At 52.9% G+C, this 17,534-nt stretch overlaps 1 protein-coding gene and 1 pseudogene across 4 annotated transcripts in view; both read left to right on the plus strand.

Moving 5' to 3' along the window:
- The window catches only part of LOC118007290 (E3 ubiquitin-protein ligase RNF144A), a 109,607-nt gene that overhangs the window by 40,780 nt on the left and 51,293 nt on the right, over positions 1 to 17,534 (plus strand). Inside the window, exon 1 of one of the 4 annotated variants that reach the window (XM_035000301.1) lies at positions 17,325 to 17,358. The exons of the other annotated variants lie outside the window; for them this stretch is intronic. Within the exon in view, the coding sequence (XP_034856192.1) occupies positions 17,340 to 17,358 (19 nt within the window). The 5' untranslated portion in view covers positions 17,325 to 17,339. Of the gene's footprint in view, positions 1 to 17,324; positions 17,359 to 17,534 lie in introns of those variants that run through there. 4 annotated transcript variants of the gene reach the window in all.
- LOC118007309 lies at positions 4,086 to 4,182 on the plus strand (annotated as a pseudogene).

The following is a 17,534-nucleotide window of genomic DNA, read 5'->3' on the forward strand; positions in this document are numbered from 1 at the left end:
GGTGGTCCTGGCTCCACGTGCCCGATGCACAGTCTGCAGGGGGTGGTGCCACTGTCGATCCCCGTGTTCTTCCGAGCAGCTTCGCGCACTTGTATTTATGGGATGAAGTAACACTGTCATATCTCTAAATACTGGGACTGTGTGGGGCTTCTGGTCCTGGGCATCTTCTGAGACCCTAGAGAACACCTAAGGGTATATTCGGAGACCCAGCTCTGCAAAGGCTTTAAGTAGAAGACACGTCCTTATGTGCTGTACCCCTTCCCCACCTTGTAGGTGCTGCGGGCATCTCGATCCCACCCTGTCCTGCCCAGTCCCAGTGTTTTGAGCAGCCTTATACTGGGTTCTCAGCGTCTTCTCTGGAGGCCGCAGCCGAGGCCGCCTGATGATCCAGGCTGTGCCCCATGAGGCCATCACAGACTCAGGTGGGCGGTTAGGATGGAGGGAACGCATGGACCGCTGCAGGGCTCGTCACGTTGTTCTGGGAGGTGACAGATGGAAGCACACAGCCATCTTGCAGAAGGTGGTCACGTGCGCCTCCCGTGGGGTGCCGGAACCCGGTCCCGCTGTGCCTCGCCCCGGCCACCCCTTTACAGCCCCACTGCTCCGACCTGCTGCTCCCCTCGAAAGACTGGCCAGAGGTCCAGAGAGTCGAAGGGGTGTTTTAAGACAAAACCCGGCTGGCTTGCTAACTGCTGTGACAGAGACAGCCCAGACAGAAGAGAGGACAAGCCTTCCTTGCTTTTGTCCCCACCCCCTTAGCTGTCACCTGGTTTGGAAAGAAAGAAGAGTTTTAGTAGGGCAGCGTATTAAGGAGCAAGTTCCGGACCCAAACGGTCTAGCTGGGCGTAGACTTGTCAGCATACACCTCGAGGAAGTGACCCGTGAGACCCCCTTCTGAGGCCCCTGGTCGGTGGAGCTGCAGGTGCTCTGGGAAGTTGCCGAAGTCAGCCGTGACCCGCGCCTTCAGCCGTCGCGCTGCCGACTCTCTCCTGAACGTGGGGGCGTGTTTGGAGCACTTTGCTGTGGCTCTTCTGTGACAGGCCACAGCCTCGTTGTCCACCCTTCTGGGAGTGTCCCTGGGGCCATAAAGGACTTCCCAAAGGGTCCTTCCCGGTCGGGCAGTGGTTCCTGGGAATGTGGGCAGGGACACACATGGTGGTTCTCGCTGTCTCTGTGGCACGTGCCTGAAAACGCCGAAGTCAGAGGAGTACATGTGCTCCGTGTTCCTCGCCTCCCTCCTTTTGGCCGACAAGGTGGGTGGCGTCACCAGACCGAGACCCTGTGCGTGGCTGTGGGGCTACCGTCCGGGTACTTCAGACCGCGGGGGCCTGAGCGCTCATGCAGGCCACGGGCTTACAGAACGCTTTGTTCTGGCGGCAGAACGTCTTCTTTCTCTTTTGTTTGCAGACCAGCTAGGGCGTGTGGTCTGAGCTCGGGTAGAGGACTCAGAACCCTGTGCTCTGCTCCCCCGAGCCCGCGTGGTGCAGCCGGACCCTCCCGCACCAGGCCGGCCACCTGCTGGCGTCACAGGGCCCGGCTCTGCGCTCTCCCTGTCCTCCAGCCGCACGCCAGGGGTCACGGGCAGCGTTTTTATGAGCTCTGCTTGGTCTCCGTGGACATTAGCTCAGACGTGCCAGGAGCCCCGTGGAATCGAGGCCGCGGGGGAGCTGACGCCCGGCCTGCGTCCCCTCATGGGTCGTGGCTTTCACCCGTGTGCTCAGAAGGGCGAATTTTGTCTGCACCTACAGCGGGGAGGGACAGGCAGCCCACCCACTGACCGCGTCTCAGAAGTACTTGCAGTTAGCGTGGGACACGTTAAATTAACTGTTAGGGAACAGTGGTGTCTTTTCTTTGAGAAGAAGTTTAAGAGCTCTCTCCCCTTCTGCTCTGTGATGAGCTCATGACTGCGACAGCCGTAACTTGTGAGGGAAAAGTTTCCTCTGTCCGGGCCCTGTTGGGCACTTCGCACGTGTAACCTGCTTGATTCCTCGAGGTGACCTAGGAGGTTGGCCTTTCCACCTTGTTTTGGACAGAAGGAAATGGAGACCCAGAGAGGTCATGCTCGGCACCACAGGTTGGTTCCGTGGCTGACCCATATGTAATGTCGTTGGCCCGGCTCCCAATCCTGCCTGCTTCCTTCGCACACCTTGGTCCCCTCACAGGGCGGTGCGGGCCTGCTGTCTTCCATGCTCCCCTCGAAAGTGGCCCATGCAGCTCAGCATGTGAATCAGAAGCTTCTGGCTGGTGAAAGGCCAGTTCCCTCACAAAACCCTCGAGAGAGAGAGGGTGGGGAAGAGCGTCTGGGTCATGACCAGGGTCAGGAGTCCAGGGCGCTGCTGGGTGGGTTGTGAAGACCATGGCCGAGAGCCAGGGGCCTTCTGAAGGCCCTTGGATACAAGCTGAGTGTTCCCTTGACTCCATGGCTAGCCGCCTAAATGATGCTTTCAGTGAGCCCACGTGTGGCTCATGGTCATTGCCCAGCAGAGCTGGCTGCTGGCCTGGCCAATCTCTTAGTCCCTGAGGTCGGAGGACATGTGACGGTCCCACTCAAGTACCCTAGACCTGTCCCAAGCACACACCACTCCCCGTGGGAGATAGGGTAACCGGATCCTGCAAAAGACACTGTTGCGGCCCAGACCCAGCTCCCGGTGAGGCTGGTGATCTCCGTCAGAAGCATCCCAGCTGGCCTGTAGCTCCAGGGAGCTCTCCCACCCATGTCTCTGGGTCTGGGAAGCCTTGCCTCTTTCACAGCCTGCTCTCCAGGGCACTGCCTAGGGGTTGCCAGGGGGCTGGGGGGCAAGGTAGAAAGGAAGCAGAGGGATTGAGAGATGAGGTGGGACAGGGAACATTTGCAAAGTAGTTTGATAGTTAAGAACACAGAGACTCTGGGTCCATTTGCTTGCTCACATTCTGGGGAACTGTAGGTGGCTGGAGCAGCAAGTGGGTACCCAGGCCCCTTGGACCCCGAGTGGTTTGGCATGACACACGTCTCTGACCTCAGCGCCTGCTCTCATGCGGGGCCCACGAGGTTAGCTCTGTGTCACTTCCTTGCTGTGACCCTTTGTTTCCTAAGTGCCCCCCCCCCCCCCCGCCCTCCCATTCTGGGATTCTAAGAATCAGTTGTTCTTTAGAAATGCACAGATTGTCTGTGGTATCTGGGAGGCTGTTCTGCGACCGTGGAGGCCGATGGAAAACTACTTGGAAACACAGGAGGAGGAATATAAACCGTGCGTTGTTTTTGTTTTTGCTCATTGAAACCCTTTGATTTTATTTTCTTCTGTTTCTCCCTCGGGATGGGCTAGGATGTGCAGCGTGGACGTTTGTACCTTTGGAAGGAAATCCTTACAGCAGAGTCGAGCCTCTCGGACATTTCCAGAACAATGCTTAGTCTGGCTTAAGTTCTTATTTTTAAAAACTTAGCCTAGCAGAAGTTTGCTTCTGATGCGTGGAAGGCATGCCGGGAAGGGAACCTCTGCCTTTTTTTGTTGGAGCAGTGAAGTGGGGGGAGGCCCCCAGGGTCCTTAGATGCTACTTCATCAGGGCGATGAGAGTGGCCGGCGTGTGTTCTGAAAGGTGATGGCCGACATACACAACTAAAGGAACTTGACCCGGTCTGCCAAGTGAAGAGAAAGCAGTCATGACTCAGAAATGCTGGAGTGCAGAGAGGTTGATGGAAGTTAGAAGAGCCGTCGGCTTGTTCTGCGCATTCATTTCTTCTCTCTGGCTCCCAACCTCCTCCTCTGCACAGGGCGCGGTCATGCCCGTGATGACCGAGCCCGCGTGGGGTCCCCGTGTGTGCACACGGGAGACTGTCGCAGGGTCCCGGCACCGCTCCCGGATTCATGTTGACAAGTGGTTTTATTTACTTCCTTCAGGTGAAGGAAGAACTGGCCTGCGTCTTATTTTGAACTTGGCAGCAAAGGGATTGTGTGAGGTCATTGGTCAGTGTAATGCCAATTGACGGGGCGTGTGTGTATGCATGCTACTTTGCTGTTTGAAATAACCCTGGTCCCCTTGATGTCTTTCTTGGTTTGTGGGCTTATCATTTGTCTTACGTCTTTTGTTGTATTTTCTCTTTTTAAAACATGTGATAATGCACACATACTAAAAATCTGGGCCCATACAGAGAAGATCAGCGTGGCCCTCTCGCAAGGATGACACGCAGAAACACAGGATACTTCTGTGGTTGGAAGAGAAATAATAAATAGCTTTTTTCCCCGACGTCTCATGTTAAATCAATTCATGGGTTTCTTACTGCCCCTATCACATCACAGAAAGGTTGGTTGCTTTGTAGGCACTTGATTTGCATTCAGATTACCCTTTCTTCCTTTAGCTGTACTCAGATATTAAAATGATAATATGCAGCACAGTTCTGACCGGGAAAGAACAAATTATTTTCTGATGGTTGGAGCTATTTTATTTTTGAGGTTGGACTCCTGTAAAAGTATGTTGTCTGTCTCAGGATGCCGACTGTTCATTTAGGTTCTGTATTAAGCACTGACTTTGTTCAAGGCTCTGTGAGTGCAGCTTTTGGGGATCCAGAGATAGGCGTAGATCCGGCTTGAAAGAGATGCTAATGTGTTTGGAGAGATGAGACACGCACAGCAAGGACGCCGTTAACGTGTATTTCAGTAAACGGGAACTCTGGTGGACCATCTTGCCGTGGGGGACTCCGTAAGGCCCCGATCCCCGGGGGCCCTCTTCCGTGAGGCACTCCTGATGAGACCCTCTGGAAATGCCACCTCCCGGAGCTGCTGTCCCTCGATGGCGGGGTGGAGGGCGGACGAGTCGTGTCTGTTGGCATTTGGAAATCCCTATCACTTACTATAAACACGTGTCCCGTTTTGTGTGAGCTCTAACCTTCTGGCTCGGTGTCCTCATCTGTAAAGTCAGGGTGTTTATCCACGTGTATATCCCTTTGGACTGTGCTGATAGTTATAGTAATATGATCGTAAACTTAAATAGCTAATGCTTACTGGGCAATCAGTCAAATATTATTCTTTCTATTTTATGTAGTTAACTAGGCATGTGGGTTATTTTATCAACTACGTGTAAGCTTCCTCAGGCGGGGTGCCCTTAGCCGGTGCCCAGCCCAGGCCCTCACACACAGAAGGTCTTCAGTGCACGACTGGACAACCCCATGCTCTCCGTCTGGTTTGTGCCATCCTGAGGCCCGTGCTGAACCTTTGGAGGTCTTTGAACTGTGGTAGGGTTGGCCATGGAAGAGAGACCACATGAGCATGATTTTACTTTATTTTATTATTATTGTTATTATTATTATTATAACTTTTAGAGAGGGAGAGAGAGAGCAGGGAGGGGCAGATGGAGAGGGAGAGGGAGAATCCTAAGCGGGATCCATGCTCAGCGCCAAGCCCGACGTGGGGCTCGATCTCACAACCCTGAGATTGTGATTTGAGCCGAAATCAAGAGTTGAAAGCTGAACCAACTGAGCCACCCAGGCGCCCCAACATAATGGTAATTTTAAAAGATGGATGGATAAGGGGACCACCCTCACGCGTGGAAGCAGAGGACTGGGGACAAGTTGTACGTAGACTGGAATCAGACTAACAAGTCCAGGAGAAGCAGATTGACTCCTGAAATCCAGTTTCTGTGTTTGAGACGTGTGAGGACATTTCTTTCTGAACTACACCTTCCACAGAGACACACCGGGGTCTGGAGAGAAGGGGGCAAGGTAACATCGAGAGTTCCCAGATGGAAGGAGTGTTAAATACTTCAGAATACAAGCCTGACTTTTGCTTTAGCAGATGTTCACCCTCACTGGCCAAGCGAGGAGTCTTTGAGTTGAAAGATGTCCGTGTGTTTTGGAGATGAAAGAACTTCCACTCAGTTTTTTGTTGGGCCCCGGAGTTAATACGCAGCGCACCCTGATCAGATGCATCCTGCCTGCTGGCTCTGTCGTGCTCAGCTGGGGACCCATGTCGCTCTCCCCGCTCCCAGACATTCCTTGTCACGTGTTAAACTACTTCTTGGCATCTTGTTCTCCTCCGAGAAACCGCTTTGTTTTGCTTCATTCCCTGCTCAGAACGAATCTGTATAATTGAATGTGTGGATCCACGTAGATGCCGTCTCCCTGGGGGCCTCCATCCAGAATGACAGAATGAAAGAACACGACAAGGGAAGGGGCTCAGATAAACCAAGGAGTTTAACTTCCTTCCCTCCCTTTGTCCTTCTCTCGTTCTTCTGTGTTTCTTTGTTCTCTTCTTCTGTCCTTCCTTTTTAATCAAAGAGGAGAAGACTTCTCACTGGTTAAGACACATCTAGAGGTAAAACTCAGAGTTTCTGGGTTATATGTCTTTCATGTGCAGTCGCTGGATGAGGGATTGGGGTTTTTAAGATGAATTTAATATAGATTCTGCCCCCAAGCAGCCCCACATGAGAGGAAAATGTGGGGCACGCAGTGTGCATGCGGTAGGGAGGTTTGCATTTGAGAACCGCCCCTCTAGTTGCTCGAGTCTCGTGTTCTCCTCACTCACCGACTGGCCCCCATGACCAGCTCCGAGGCAGAGTTGGAGAAGGACTAACGTTGGGGCCCCAACAAGAGGAAACCATTGCAGGAAGAGCAGAAATACAAAGGAACGAACAACAAAACCAACAGCCAGAGAGCATACCGCCCTCGGTCTGAATTCTCCTTCCGTGGAATCCTCGTCTTGTGGCGGGAGATCGAGGAGGGTGTGAGGAGAGGGGGTGTAGAAGTTGGATCACGCGTATGCGGGAGTCCCCCGGCTACTTCTGCAGGGCGCTTCCTGGGGAGTGGCGCGTGGCCGAGAGCTTCGCTCGGCTCCGCGGGCCGGGCGCTACCAGGGTGGAGCATCACAGGGAGCATAAAACACTACACACGGTGGTTTGTGATGTGGCCAGGAGAGGAAATGGGACGCGTCCTTGGTTGCTGCAAGGGGGTGTGTTGGAGGCTGGGGCGGGAGGCTGAGCTGCTCGGTGCAGGCCACACTCTCGGGCCGGTGGAAACGTCAGGTCAGTGGGTTGGCAGCCCCCAGCCCCCTCCTGCAGGGAGGGTGTTTTCTCTCAATTACCCCGTTACAGAAAGGTCTGTATATTTAGGGCTTTGATGAGTTTGGGGGACCATTATGAGGGATTGGGTACCCTCTTACACTCTTGGACGCGGGTGTAAACTTCACATGCAGACAGCAAGTGCATGTGGATATGACTTCCCTGGAGGTGCAGTGTGCAGGACTGTGTCCTCAGGACTCCGTAGATGACGCCGTTTCCCTGTCATTTCTAGGTAAACAGCGAAATAAGCACAGCATATTTTTTTTTTTTTTTTGGTAATTAATTTTGTAATACTAAAAGGAAATCTCTGTTTTCATAACCAGTATAGCTTCACTGGGGTTTTCATTTATTGTTTCCCATTTTTTTGTTGTTGTTGTTGTTAAAGATTTTATTTATTTATTTGACAGAGAGAGACACAGCGAGAGCGGGAACACAAGCAGGGGGAGTGGGAGAGGGAGAAGCAGGCTTCCCGCCGAGCGGGGAGCCCCATGTGGGGCTCGATCCCAGGACCCTGGGATCATGACCTGAGCTGACGGCAGACGCTTAACGACTGAGCCACCCAGGCGCCCTGTTGTTTCCCATTTTTAAACAGGATGTCCATTTTAGTTTTGAGAGAGTTAAAAGTTTAGTGTTATTTAAAAAGAAACAAAGAAAGAGGAAAACACCCCAAACCCCACAATCACACATTCAGTCCGAGAGAAGGCATTCACTCAGCAAGCCATTGTGTGCCCCATCCTGTGAGGCCCTGCATTTGTCTTGTTTCTTAAGCCCTATATTTAGTAAGAAAAGAGGTGATTTGGTCGAGCCTGTGAGTCTCATCGGGACACATTGGCCCGGGCGGCTCTGGAAGATTTTAACGTTGGGCTCATTCCCCACATGGTGGATGTTGTCTTCCCAGGATGCAGAGACCAAAACAGCAGAGACACAGACGGGACCGTCTGGTCGGTAGGAGCGGCTCTGGCCTTCCCAGAACCTGCAAGCCTGGGCTTTGAGGTTTGTTTTGGGAGAAGGACAAATTGCCACTGTCGAAATCCCCAATCACCAAAATATCCCTAACAGCCTATTATAAAAAGAACATTTTAAGGTAGAGGTTAATATTAGCTCGATGCCTTTTCTGCGAGGGCCTCCTCCCCCGGCTTTCTGCAGCGCAGTGCATAGTGCTTTGGAAGCGGGTCCGGGTGGTCTGAAGAAGCTCCTTTGTTCAGTAGAGTAAGAACCGCGGGGGGCGTTGTGTGCGCAGGTCTCAGAGGGAGCCCGCGGTTGGGCGAGCGCCCGGGTTCCGCGCCTGCCCTGATCCCCGATGGGCGCAAGGCCCGGTTCCCTGCTTCGAGCCCTGTGGTCCCACCTCCGGGGCGTTGGCACCCGGGAGCCCTCTGTTCTTGCACGTGCGTGTGTCTACCCTGCACCAGCCCCTTTTCCCAGATCGACCCTTGAGTTCCTGCTTGGCTTCCGCTAACGGGGTCATGAGTTTTGTAGCCATCCACAGGGCATTTGGGGGCCCCTCCGTCCCTGCGTCCTCAGACACGGCCCCAGTCCCCAGCCCTCCTGGGACTCCCCGATGGTGCGTTGTTTGCTCCACGACCCGAGGCTCCTAGCAGTTCACACGTGGAGTGGAATACGTTCTGGGATTGTTGTTCGCCACTTTTAAATGTGGGCCCTCCATGCTCTGCCACAGCTGCTCCCCGGGGCCCGGCAGCTGTGACCTGGAACTTGAGGGGACAGCAGGGTGCTGTCGCCTGGCACGGTGTGAGGCTAAGATAGCAGGGCCTGGGCCGACAGCAGCGGCGATAGCGGCGGGGGCCAGCCCGCCCAGTCCTGCCTGGATCCCTTCCTCAAGTGTCTTCTCTTGAGCCGCTCTGGATATATGTTCTAGAACCCGTCTGGCTTTCCTTATTTGCATTAGAAACTACACAATGAGAATATCCTCTGGGATGACTCACGAGTTAAAATATGTTGGCAAAGGACATTGCATTTTATTTTGGTTGAAGGAGGAGAACAATGAACATTTAGGGCACAGAAGGCAGGCAGGTCGAATTAATGCCAGAACAAACTTCTGGTTGGCAGTATCCCGCTTCGCCCATTGCTAGTCACCTCCTTGGCCAGGGCAAACCAAGGATTTATTCTGGGAACATGGCACACTGGTCCAGTAATTACAGCGTGGCCTGTGGCCCTGGCAGTAATGAGACCCCAGGCTTCCCAGCAGGACTTCTGGGGTGGAGGAGCCCCTCTGCTCCGCAGGGCCGGCCTGGTCTCCTCACAGGGGACAGACCCACCTGACGACTTGGTCATTTTGTCCAGCCATACAAAATAGCAGCCAGAATTACCTGTAAATTTGTTTTTTACAAATCAGTTGAGCCACAGTGTCTAGGGAGAAGCAAAATAACTCTTCTTCAGGTCAAAGGATTCACTTTTGGACCCAGTAGGGCCCCTGCCAATGCCTCCGAGAATCACCCTCCTCAAACATCAGAGCGGGCGGTGACCGCCTCGCCGGTCCCCCGAGCGTCTTCCATTCCCCAGCAGGGACGCCGTGAGGTTGGCGGAGTGCGGCTCAGGCCTGGCTGTCAGATGACATCCCAGGTTCAGGGACACCATGGCAGGTGGCCTCGGGTGCCTCGCGTCTCCTGCCTGCTGGTCCCTGGCTCTGGCCGTGATGACAGCTCGTCATCCGCGAGGGAGCACCAGTGGTCACGACCACGGCAACTGTCCTCCTTCCCTGCGGAGCACTGACCGAGTTCTGGCCCTGTTAGCAGCGTGTCACATCTGTTCGTGTGTCTGGTCCTCACGATGGCCCTGAGCACTGCTGTGGGCTGTGTGTCCCCAAATTCACGTGCTGAGTCCTGTCCCCAGGACCTCAGAATGTGCTGTTATGTGGAGACCGGGCCTTTCCAGAGGGAATCCGGTAGAAATGAGGTCACCGGGGTGGGCCATGCACCAGCTCACAGGTGTCCTCATGAGAAGGGGAAATTTGGAGACAGACACATCAAAAGGAAAGACGGTGGGAAGGGACACAGGAGGAAGACAGCCACCTGCAAGCCAGGGGGGAGAGAGGCCTGGAACAGAGTGTCCCTCGGAGCCTCTGAAGGAGCCAGCCCTGGGACACCTGATCTCAGACTCAGCCCCCAGAACTGGCGACAGTAATCGTTGTGTGCGCCACTCGGTCTGCAGTCCTTGGTTCCGGCAGCCCTCACAAACCACAGGTGTCGCCCTCCGTTTGTAGATGTGGAAACTGAGGCCCAGCTTGGTTCAGTGACTCGCCCAAGTTCCCCTGGAGAGCAGGGGTTGCAGGCCTGTGAGACCCAGGTCATGTGGTGCCAGGGTCGGCACTCGGCCACCAGACCTGGGAAGCGGGTGGCCTGAGCCTTCTTTCTGTACAATGTTTCCTGCTGTGACCTCTCAGCTGGCCTGGTGCTTCCTGTCCTTCCTCCCAGGCCCTCATCCCTGTTGGAGGTTTTGAGCTACATTTATGCCCCCAAAGCCATGGCCTGCACAAAACTGAGTGCACAAAAATGTTTCTTAAAGAAAGCAAACAAACCTCGAGGATGTGAATTTTGTGCACAGAAATCACTCCTGGCTCTACCTTATTTTCCTAAACATGTCTTTTTTCATTGCCACATTTTTTTGTCTGTTTTATTATAAAGGAGAGCACGCACCTTGTAGAATATCGGGTGAGTGTAGAAAATCAGAAGCACTGATCATCATTTTATTTTACTTTATTGTTGTCTGCTGGTTTCCTGCCACCCCTTTGTGTTGTCCTTGTTCTGGAAGCTCCAGCTGGCTTGAGGTTGGCCCCAGCCCGGAAGTTACTTGGGACCTCTGGGATAGCTGTGCAGATGGGTGTTCTCTCCATTCCCTCGATGTCCAAGAGTCTGTGAGGTGTGGCCTTCAGTTGTCTGATTTCTCGAGTGGGCCTGATTTCTTTGGCACCCTGAGATCTGCAGGGGTTGGGGAGGGCCCTGATAACAGGCCCGTCTGGCATACGGGATAATCCTGATCTTGTTCAGTGTACGTACCCAAAGGATCCTGAATGTTGCAAAATAAACAACGGAGCAGCTTTTGTGATGGGATGGTTAAGACTGAAAAATAAATGGGGTTCTTAGGTGGGGTCTGGCTGAGGACAAGATGGTTTCAGGATGACGGCATGTTTTCCCTGACCCTTCACTCTGCCCAGCATTTCAGCCATGTGGAATGGGCCACCAGTTAATCTTTAGAATAAGTGCAGGCAGCCCTGGGATCTTAGTGGGGTGGCCCGGCAACTCCGATGATCTGGGAATTAGGAGTCCTGTCTCCTGGTTTGATTCTGCCGCTCGGCTCCGTGCTGGTGGAAGTCACTTGTTTCTGAGTGATGTAGAGAACGAGGGCTTGTACAATAGGATTCCCAAGGCTCTCCCTCGCTCTTTTACTGTATTTTTGGCATGGATTCAACTCCCAATTCTCTAACCTGCACCTGCACCTCCACCTTTGAAGTGAGGCCTTGAATGTTTTCCTACTGCAAGTGAAGAGAGTACAGAAGAGCTATTTCTAGCTTCCTGCTTTGCTGCTTTTGAACTGAATGCAGTTTTCTTTCTGGTCTTTTCTTGCCGGTGTGCAAAGGGGTCGGGGGATGTCAGCCTGGTTCACGAGTGGTGTCCTGGGAGGGATGGCTCTCTGATCCATGCCCACCGCCTCGTACGAGTAAAAGCCAACCAGGCTGGAGCCAGCGAAGCCCACCTGCTTCCCTGGAAGCCTGAGCAACAGTGTACCCCTGAGCAGACTCTCATTTTAACTGGCCCCCCTCCTCCTCTGCCTCCCCTTCCTCCTGGTCCCAGGCAGGGGTTGTGGGCACATGCTGGCTCATTTGCATGAGGGTTCTGCAGATTGAGTGACAGTCTGAAATGCTGTCATGCCCCTTTGCTCCTTTGTCAAACTTTGGGAGAGAACTTTCCCCCAACCTACAGCAAGGATATTATATAACTTCTGGTGTTCAGCCCCATTCATCTTCTTAAACTACACGTCTTCATATGCTTGTAACTTATTTTTACCTTTAGAAGAATTTTTCGAGTGGGTTGGGCTGAGTGGAAGCAGCCCCAGGTGGTTTCTTCTATGGGCTAATAGCGATTTTTTGGAGTGGAGAAGTGGGGTTAGACTCCTGTTGGCACCCTTTCTCTTTCTAGGTCCCCCGCTTCCTGGTCCCTCTGGCTTCTGAACACTCCTACCTGAGGGATTGGCTGCTTGCTGCAGGTGTTTCTTGTGACTGCGGCTGACAAGGCAGACAGCTGTGTCTCTGGGGTGTGTCCTCCCTGTGCACGCTGCTGAGCCCAAGCTCGGCGGTCCCATCCTCGGGCTGTGTCCTGGCTGAAACTTCCAGAGGAAACGTTTTGTAGAGGCCTGCGCAGGTAAGGCAGGTGATCAGGCAGGACAGTGGTAGTGAGATCAGTTCTCCAGCTCACCTTGGCCAAACAGTGCTCACCTTCTACCAACGGGGGCAGAATAATCCCAAAAGCACACGTTGAATGATCAGCGACGAGCAGACGCCGTCTCCAGCGGCGCCCACGAGGCCGTGAGTTATGGTTGGAGCTGTGAGATGAGCACTACCTTGGTGATGCTGAGCTCCGATATTTAACACGGGAGACTTTGGGGGACTTTGACGTCTCAGTCTTCTTATCTTTAAAGTGGGGATATGGGTGTGTCCTTCACAGCCGGTGACAGGGTTAAGTGGAGCAGCATGTGCCGTGTGGCTCAGGATGGCGCCGCAGGGACCATGAGCCTTATGGGACTTGTCACAGTACGTGGCTGACACGGTAACGAACCCAGGGGCCTCTGATCCCGGAGACCACACACCTTCCGCGAAGGACGTTGTCTGTGTGAGGCTTGTGTGGTGTCTTAACGCTCCTTGGGTAAAAGCGACTGAGGATCTTTTATCAGAATTACATTCCCTGTTTAACCACAGACTGGCTGGGCTCCTTCTGTGGCACGTCCTAGGCCCCTCTGAGGGGAGGCCCCCATGTTGTCATCAAACCCGCGGAACAAAAGGTACGAAGAGTCAGGAGCATGAGGCCAGGTGACATGGCTTTGACCCTGAGACTCTTGTAAGCTTACTGTGGAGGTAAGTTGTGGGTGAGGTGCCTCGGACACGGGGCCCGTGAGATTCACAGGGGTTCCTCATGCTTGTCTGTGGGGGCCTTGGGAGATGCCCCCAGCAGGCTTGTGAGGGAGAGACACAGATTCACTAGGTGGAGAAGGACAGGGGTGGACGTTTGCGCCGTGGGCACGGCACCAGCGAAGGCCGTGTGTGGGCAGGTCCAGAACTTGTTCAGGCAATCAGCACTAGAGCGTGTGGCCAAAATAGAACGTTCTTTCTCGATGCAGACTGGGTCCAACGTGAGGCCACGAGGGTGGTGCGGGGGCTGAGGATGAGGTTGTGACATGTCTTCACAGCAGGCTCAGGCATTTTGGAGTGGACATGAAATTTTAGGGGCAAAAAACTTTGTTACACGAGTTAACTGTGTAGAGAAGGGGGAAGGTTGGCCCGGCAAGTTAGGAGCTGTGCCTGGCGGCCTTGGGGCTCCGGCAGCAGAGTCCGGTCATTGCCACAGAGGCTTTGTGGTCCTCAAAACCCAAAATACTTGCTGTCTGACCTTCATGGATAAAATTTGCCGGCCGGTGCTCTGCACCTCTCCTGGGCTTTAGGGGAGCGCGCTGTTCAGCAGCGGGAGGAAGGATGCAGGAATTAGGACTGGGTCACATTGTTTCTTGGGCCATGGTTAGTGCTCACCGGTGGGTCACAGATTGCTCGTTTACCAGCTCCCTCTCCGATCCTAACCTGTAGAAAGAGAGGGGGAAACTCACTCACACCTCTTCTCCAGGAGTGTTGTTGGGATGCGTTTGAAGCGTGGTTCTGCACGTGGCCAGGGGTGTCGCCCCCTCCTGACACCTGCGGCTTCCCACAGTCTCGTTTCGTTTCAGACGAGAGAGCCTGTGGGTAAGAGAGGGGGACGGGAACCGTCTCCATGGCGGGCCTCCCTGTGCCCGGGCCCCTCTGCCAGATGCCGGCCGAGGGCCGGTGGCCGAGGAGTTCTCGATAAACAGTAGCTGTTACTATTATTTCTTAATTCTTATTTGAATTAATGTCGCTTTTCTTTTTTTACCTTGTGGGAAAACCAAAAACTCTCCCCCAAAGCCCTGCACTGTGAAAGCCTTTCTCCTTGAGCTGACAAGTGCTCATCCAAAATCTCAGCTCTGACAGGCAGCCCATCGGAGGATGTTGAACCTCTTGACGATGAAATAAATGTCAGATCTTAAATTCAGAAAAGACATGTAGGAGAGCGGAGATACACTGACATTTTTGGAACTCTGAGCAAGCTCAGAGAAGAAAAATGCTATTAAATACCATTTGGAACTTTTCTCCCAATTTATATAATAGTGACGTACGTTTCCTAACTTTAAGTAGGCTTGTCGAGTGAACACACTATCCCTTGACTGAATGAAGACCGGAAGAGAGACCCTTTCTTTATCCTAAACTATCATGAATATGACATTTAAATTCATTTTATTAGAATATTGTAATCTTAATATATGTGTTGCTGAAGGAAGCACAAAACATTGTGATTTTAAAATAGGGATGTCCAAATGGTTTGCAAGCAGATTTATTTAAATGTAAATATTGGGAAGTTCTCTTTGCCTCTGTGCCTGGCCATTCTTTCCAACCTCAAGCCTTGCCCGCCCTATTCGGAGTGTGTTTTAATTAGGATCTAGGGTATTCATCCACTGTTTCTTTATACATGACGCTCATGCAGGGCTCAGGGCATAATACGTACCGCTGTATACTTGGGTTTTTTTTAATGGGTCTTGCATACCTTTCCATTTTCATGCGTAGGAAGCCCTCTGCACTGTCCGCAGCTCCCGGTGTCCACAGTCTGGATGTCCCACGGCTTATTTCACCGGTGTCCAACTTGGATTGTTTTTCATCTTTTGGTGTTTCGAACAGGACTGCCGTGACTAACTTTATATACTGCTCCCATGCCCAGAAGTGGGGTTTCTGGGTCAATGGGTCAACGTAGGTAAAGGTTTGTAGATTTTGACGAAAAACTCTTTTAAATGTGCTGTATCATTTTGACCTTCAGCTGTGCGCCCGCACTTTTCCATTCTTCTGCCCCTGCTGGTTACATTTATGCACTTTAAGCTTAATCATGTTCCAGGAAATACTGTAACGGACATTTCCGTGCCCCTGATGTTTTTGATTCTATGATGAATTCAAAGGATTTAAACACTGGTTAAGGGCGTCGGTGAATATTGCCTGTTGCCCCTCCAAAGGGCCTCTCGTTGCACTTGCAATGCAAATTGATTGGTTTCTCCTTAACTCTAACCAAGTTATTATAATTTAGAAAATGTGCAGTTGATTTTTACAGGTGGAAAATGAACCCTATCATTTTCTATGTGCGTACACTGGGGCGCCGAGCACTTGAGATCTGCCAGGGTCACGGAGCTGGCTGAGGGCAGAGCTGAGGCCGAGAGCCAGCGCCCTGGTTCCCAGGAAAAGAAGCCTGGCACATTTTCTGCATGTTCACACCATGGTCCTGTGGGCAATTTTCACATTAATTTATTGGGCCAAAATGAGTGTTTTTATTTCACTGTAGAGAAAATCACACTTAATTGCGAGTAGTTACTGCGCCATCCACTCAGCAAATATTGACTTTCCACGTAGCGCACATTATACCAGGTGTAACGTCGAACGTTCTACCAGATAGTTGATGTTCCACGGGTGTAAGACTCCCCCTTTATGGGGCGCCTGGTTTTAGGCTTCTGCCTTTGGCTCGGGTTGTGATCCCAGGGTCCTGGGATCGAGCGCCGCATCGGGCTCCCTGCTCGGTGGGAAGCCTGCTTCTCCCTCTCCCACTCCCCCTGCTTGTGTTCCCTCTCTCGCTGTCTCTCTCTGTCAAATAAAAAAATAAAATATTAAAAAAAAAAGGGGGCGCCTGGGTGGCTCAGTCATTAAGCGTCTGCCTTCGGTTCAGGTCACGATCCCAGGGTCCTGGGATCGAGCCCGCATCGGGCTCCCTGCTCAGCAGTGAGTCTGCTTCTCCCTCTCTCACTCCCCCTGCTTGTGTTCCCTCTCTCGCTGTCTCTCTCTCTGTCAAATAAATAAATAAAATCTTTAAAAAAAAAAAAAGATTCTCCCTGTTACTAAGGGAGGTCCTCAGATAATAGAGGAAGTAGTTCTTTTTGCACAGATATCCCAGCTTTCCCCCCCTCCGGCAAGGAGCTGTGGAGTGTCTGATTGTGCTGACCTGCTCTCATGGAGTGTGTTTCCCCAACGAGTGCTGTTGTGGGAGCTCCGGGTACAGCAGTGAGCAAAGCATATGGAGATAGCTGCCCTCAGGGAGAGGACATTCTGGGGTGGGGACTGAATCCACGAGATAAGTAAGGTAAACAAGACAGTGATGAGCGCCAGGAGGAAAGGAAAGCCTGGAGGGACGTTGAGAAGTGGGTGTGGGGGGGAGGTTGAGGAGACCCTCAGTTTCCAGTGGGAGAAACCTGATGTGGTCATGGTGCTGCAGGTGCATAGCCAGTGGGGGACCCCGAGAAAGCACCCCAGCCCCTCCCTTCGTCTTTGCTCAGGGGCGGGGGCAGGGGGATGATCTGGCCAGGAGAGGAGAGGAGACTCGGCCTTATGTAGCCCTGCAGAACTTGGACCTGCTTCCTTCTGGAATGTCAGGAAATTCGTGCACGGCTTCGGATGCGTCCGAGGATGGTGCTAACTTGTGAATGAGGAAAATAGTGGTTGGACAGAGTGCGTTGTATTATTTTTGGTGCTGTAATCCTATACTAATGATTCTCAAGTGACCAAAGAGTTTTACGTCCGTAAGAGAACACGGTCCCATTAGACCCATTATCGCTGCAGCAGGTCCGTCCTTCCCCGAAGCCGACGTCGGTGGCGGCGGCGGCTGCGTGTGTTCTCTGCGCGCAGGGGCTCCGCGCCCTGGTCCTGGGAGGACAGACCCAGGCTGGCACGCTGGGCTGGAAGGAAATACGGTTCATAGACTTGTGTTATTCTGGGTATCCCCAGCAGGAAGGCTTCCCCTTGGAAGCCTGCTCCCCGCTGGTGGCTGGTGTTTTCCTGGGAATAATCTGAGTTCGCATCTCTGACTCCCTTCAGGAAAGGTTGCATCAGTTTATTTGATTCTGTTCGAGTCCCTCAGGGGTGGGCCGTGAACAAAGCTTCATGTTCAGGAAACAGCGAGCGGGTTCTGCACTTAGCGCACTGACCCTGGTCGTCCAGGGCTTTTCTTCTCTCCCTGAATTAAAGCTCAGCTTGTGCACCACGGATCCTTGCCACCATGTCAGAGCTAATTTTGAGTAAGTGTTGCCGTTTGTTTTTATATCTAGTAGAGCTCCCAGCGTTGTCTGGCTGACGGACGCAGCGAGGGGGCGGGCAAGGCATTGGGGACAGGAGGGGTGGGAAGGGGTCCCCAGCATCGCTACCATCACTTCTCTCCGTCATGACTTTGGTGGCTCTCTGTCCATCTCATGAG

This window comes from Mirounga leonina, unplaced genomic scaffold (genome assembly GCF_011800145.1).
Source record: "Mirounga leonina isolate KUSES-001 unplaced genomic scaffold, KU_Mleo_1.0 Mir_117, whole genome shotgun sequence".
Classification (NCBI taxonomy): Eukaryota; Metazoa; Chordata; class Mammalia; order Carnivora; family Phocidae; genus Mirounga; species Mirounga leonina.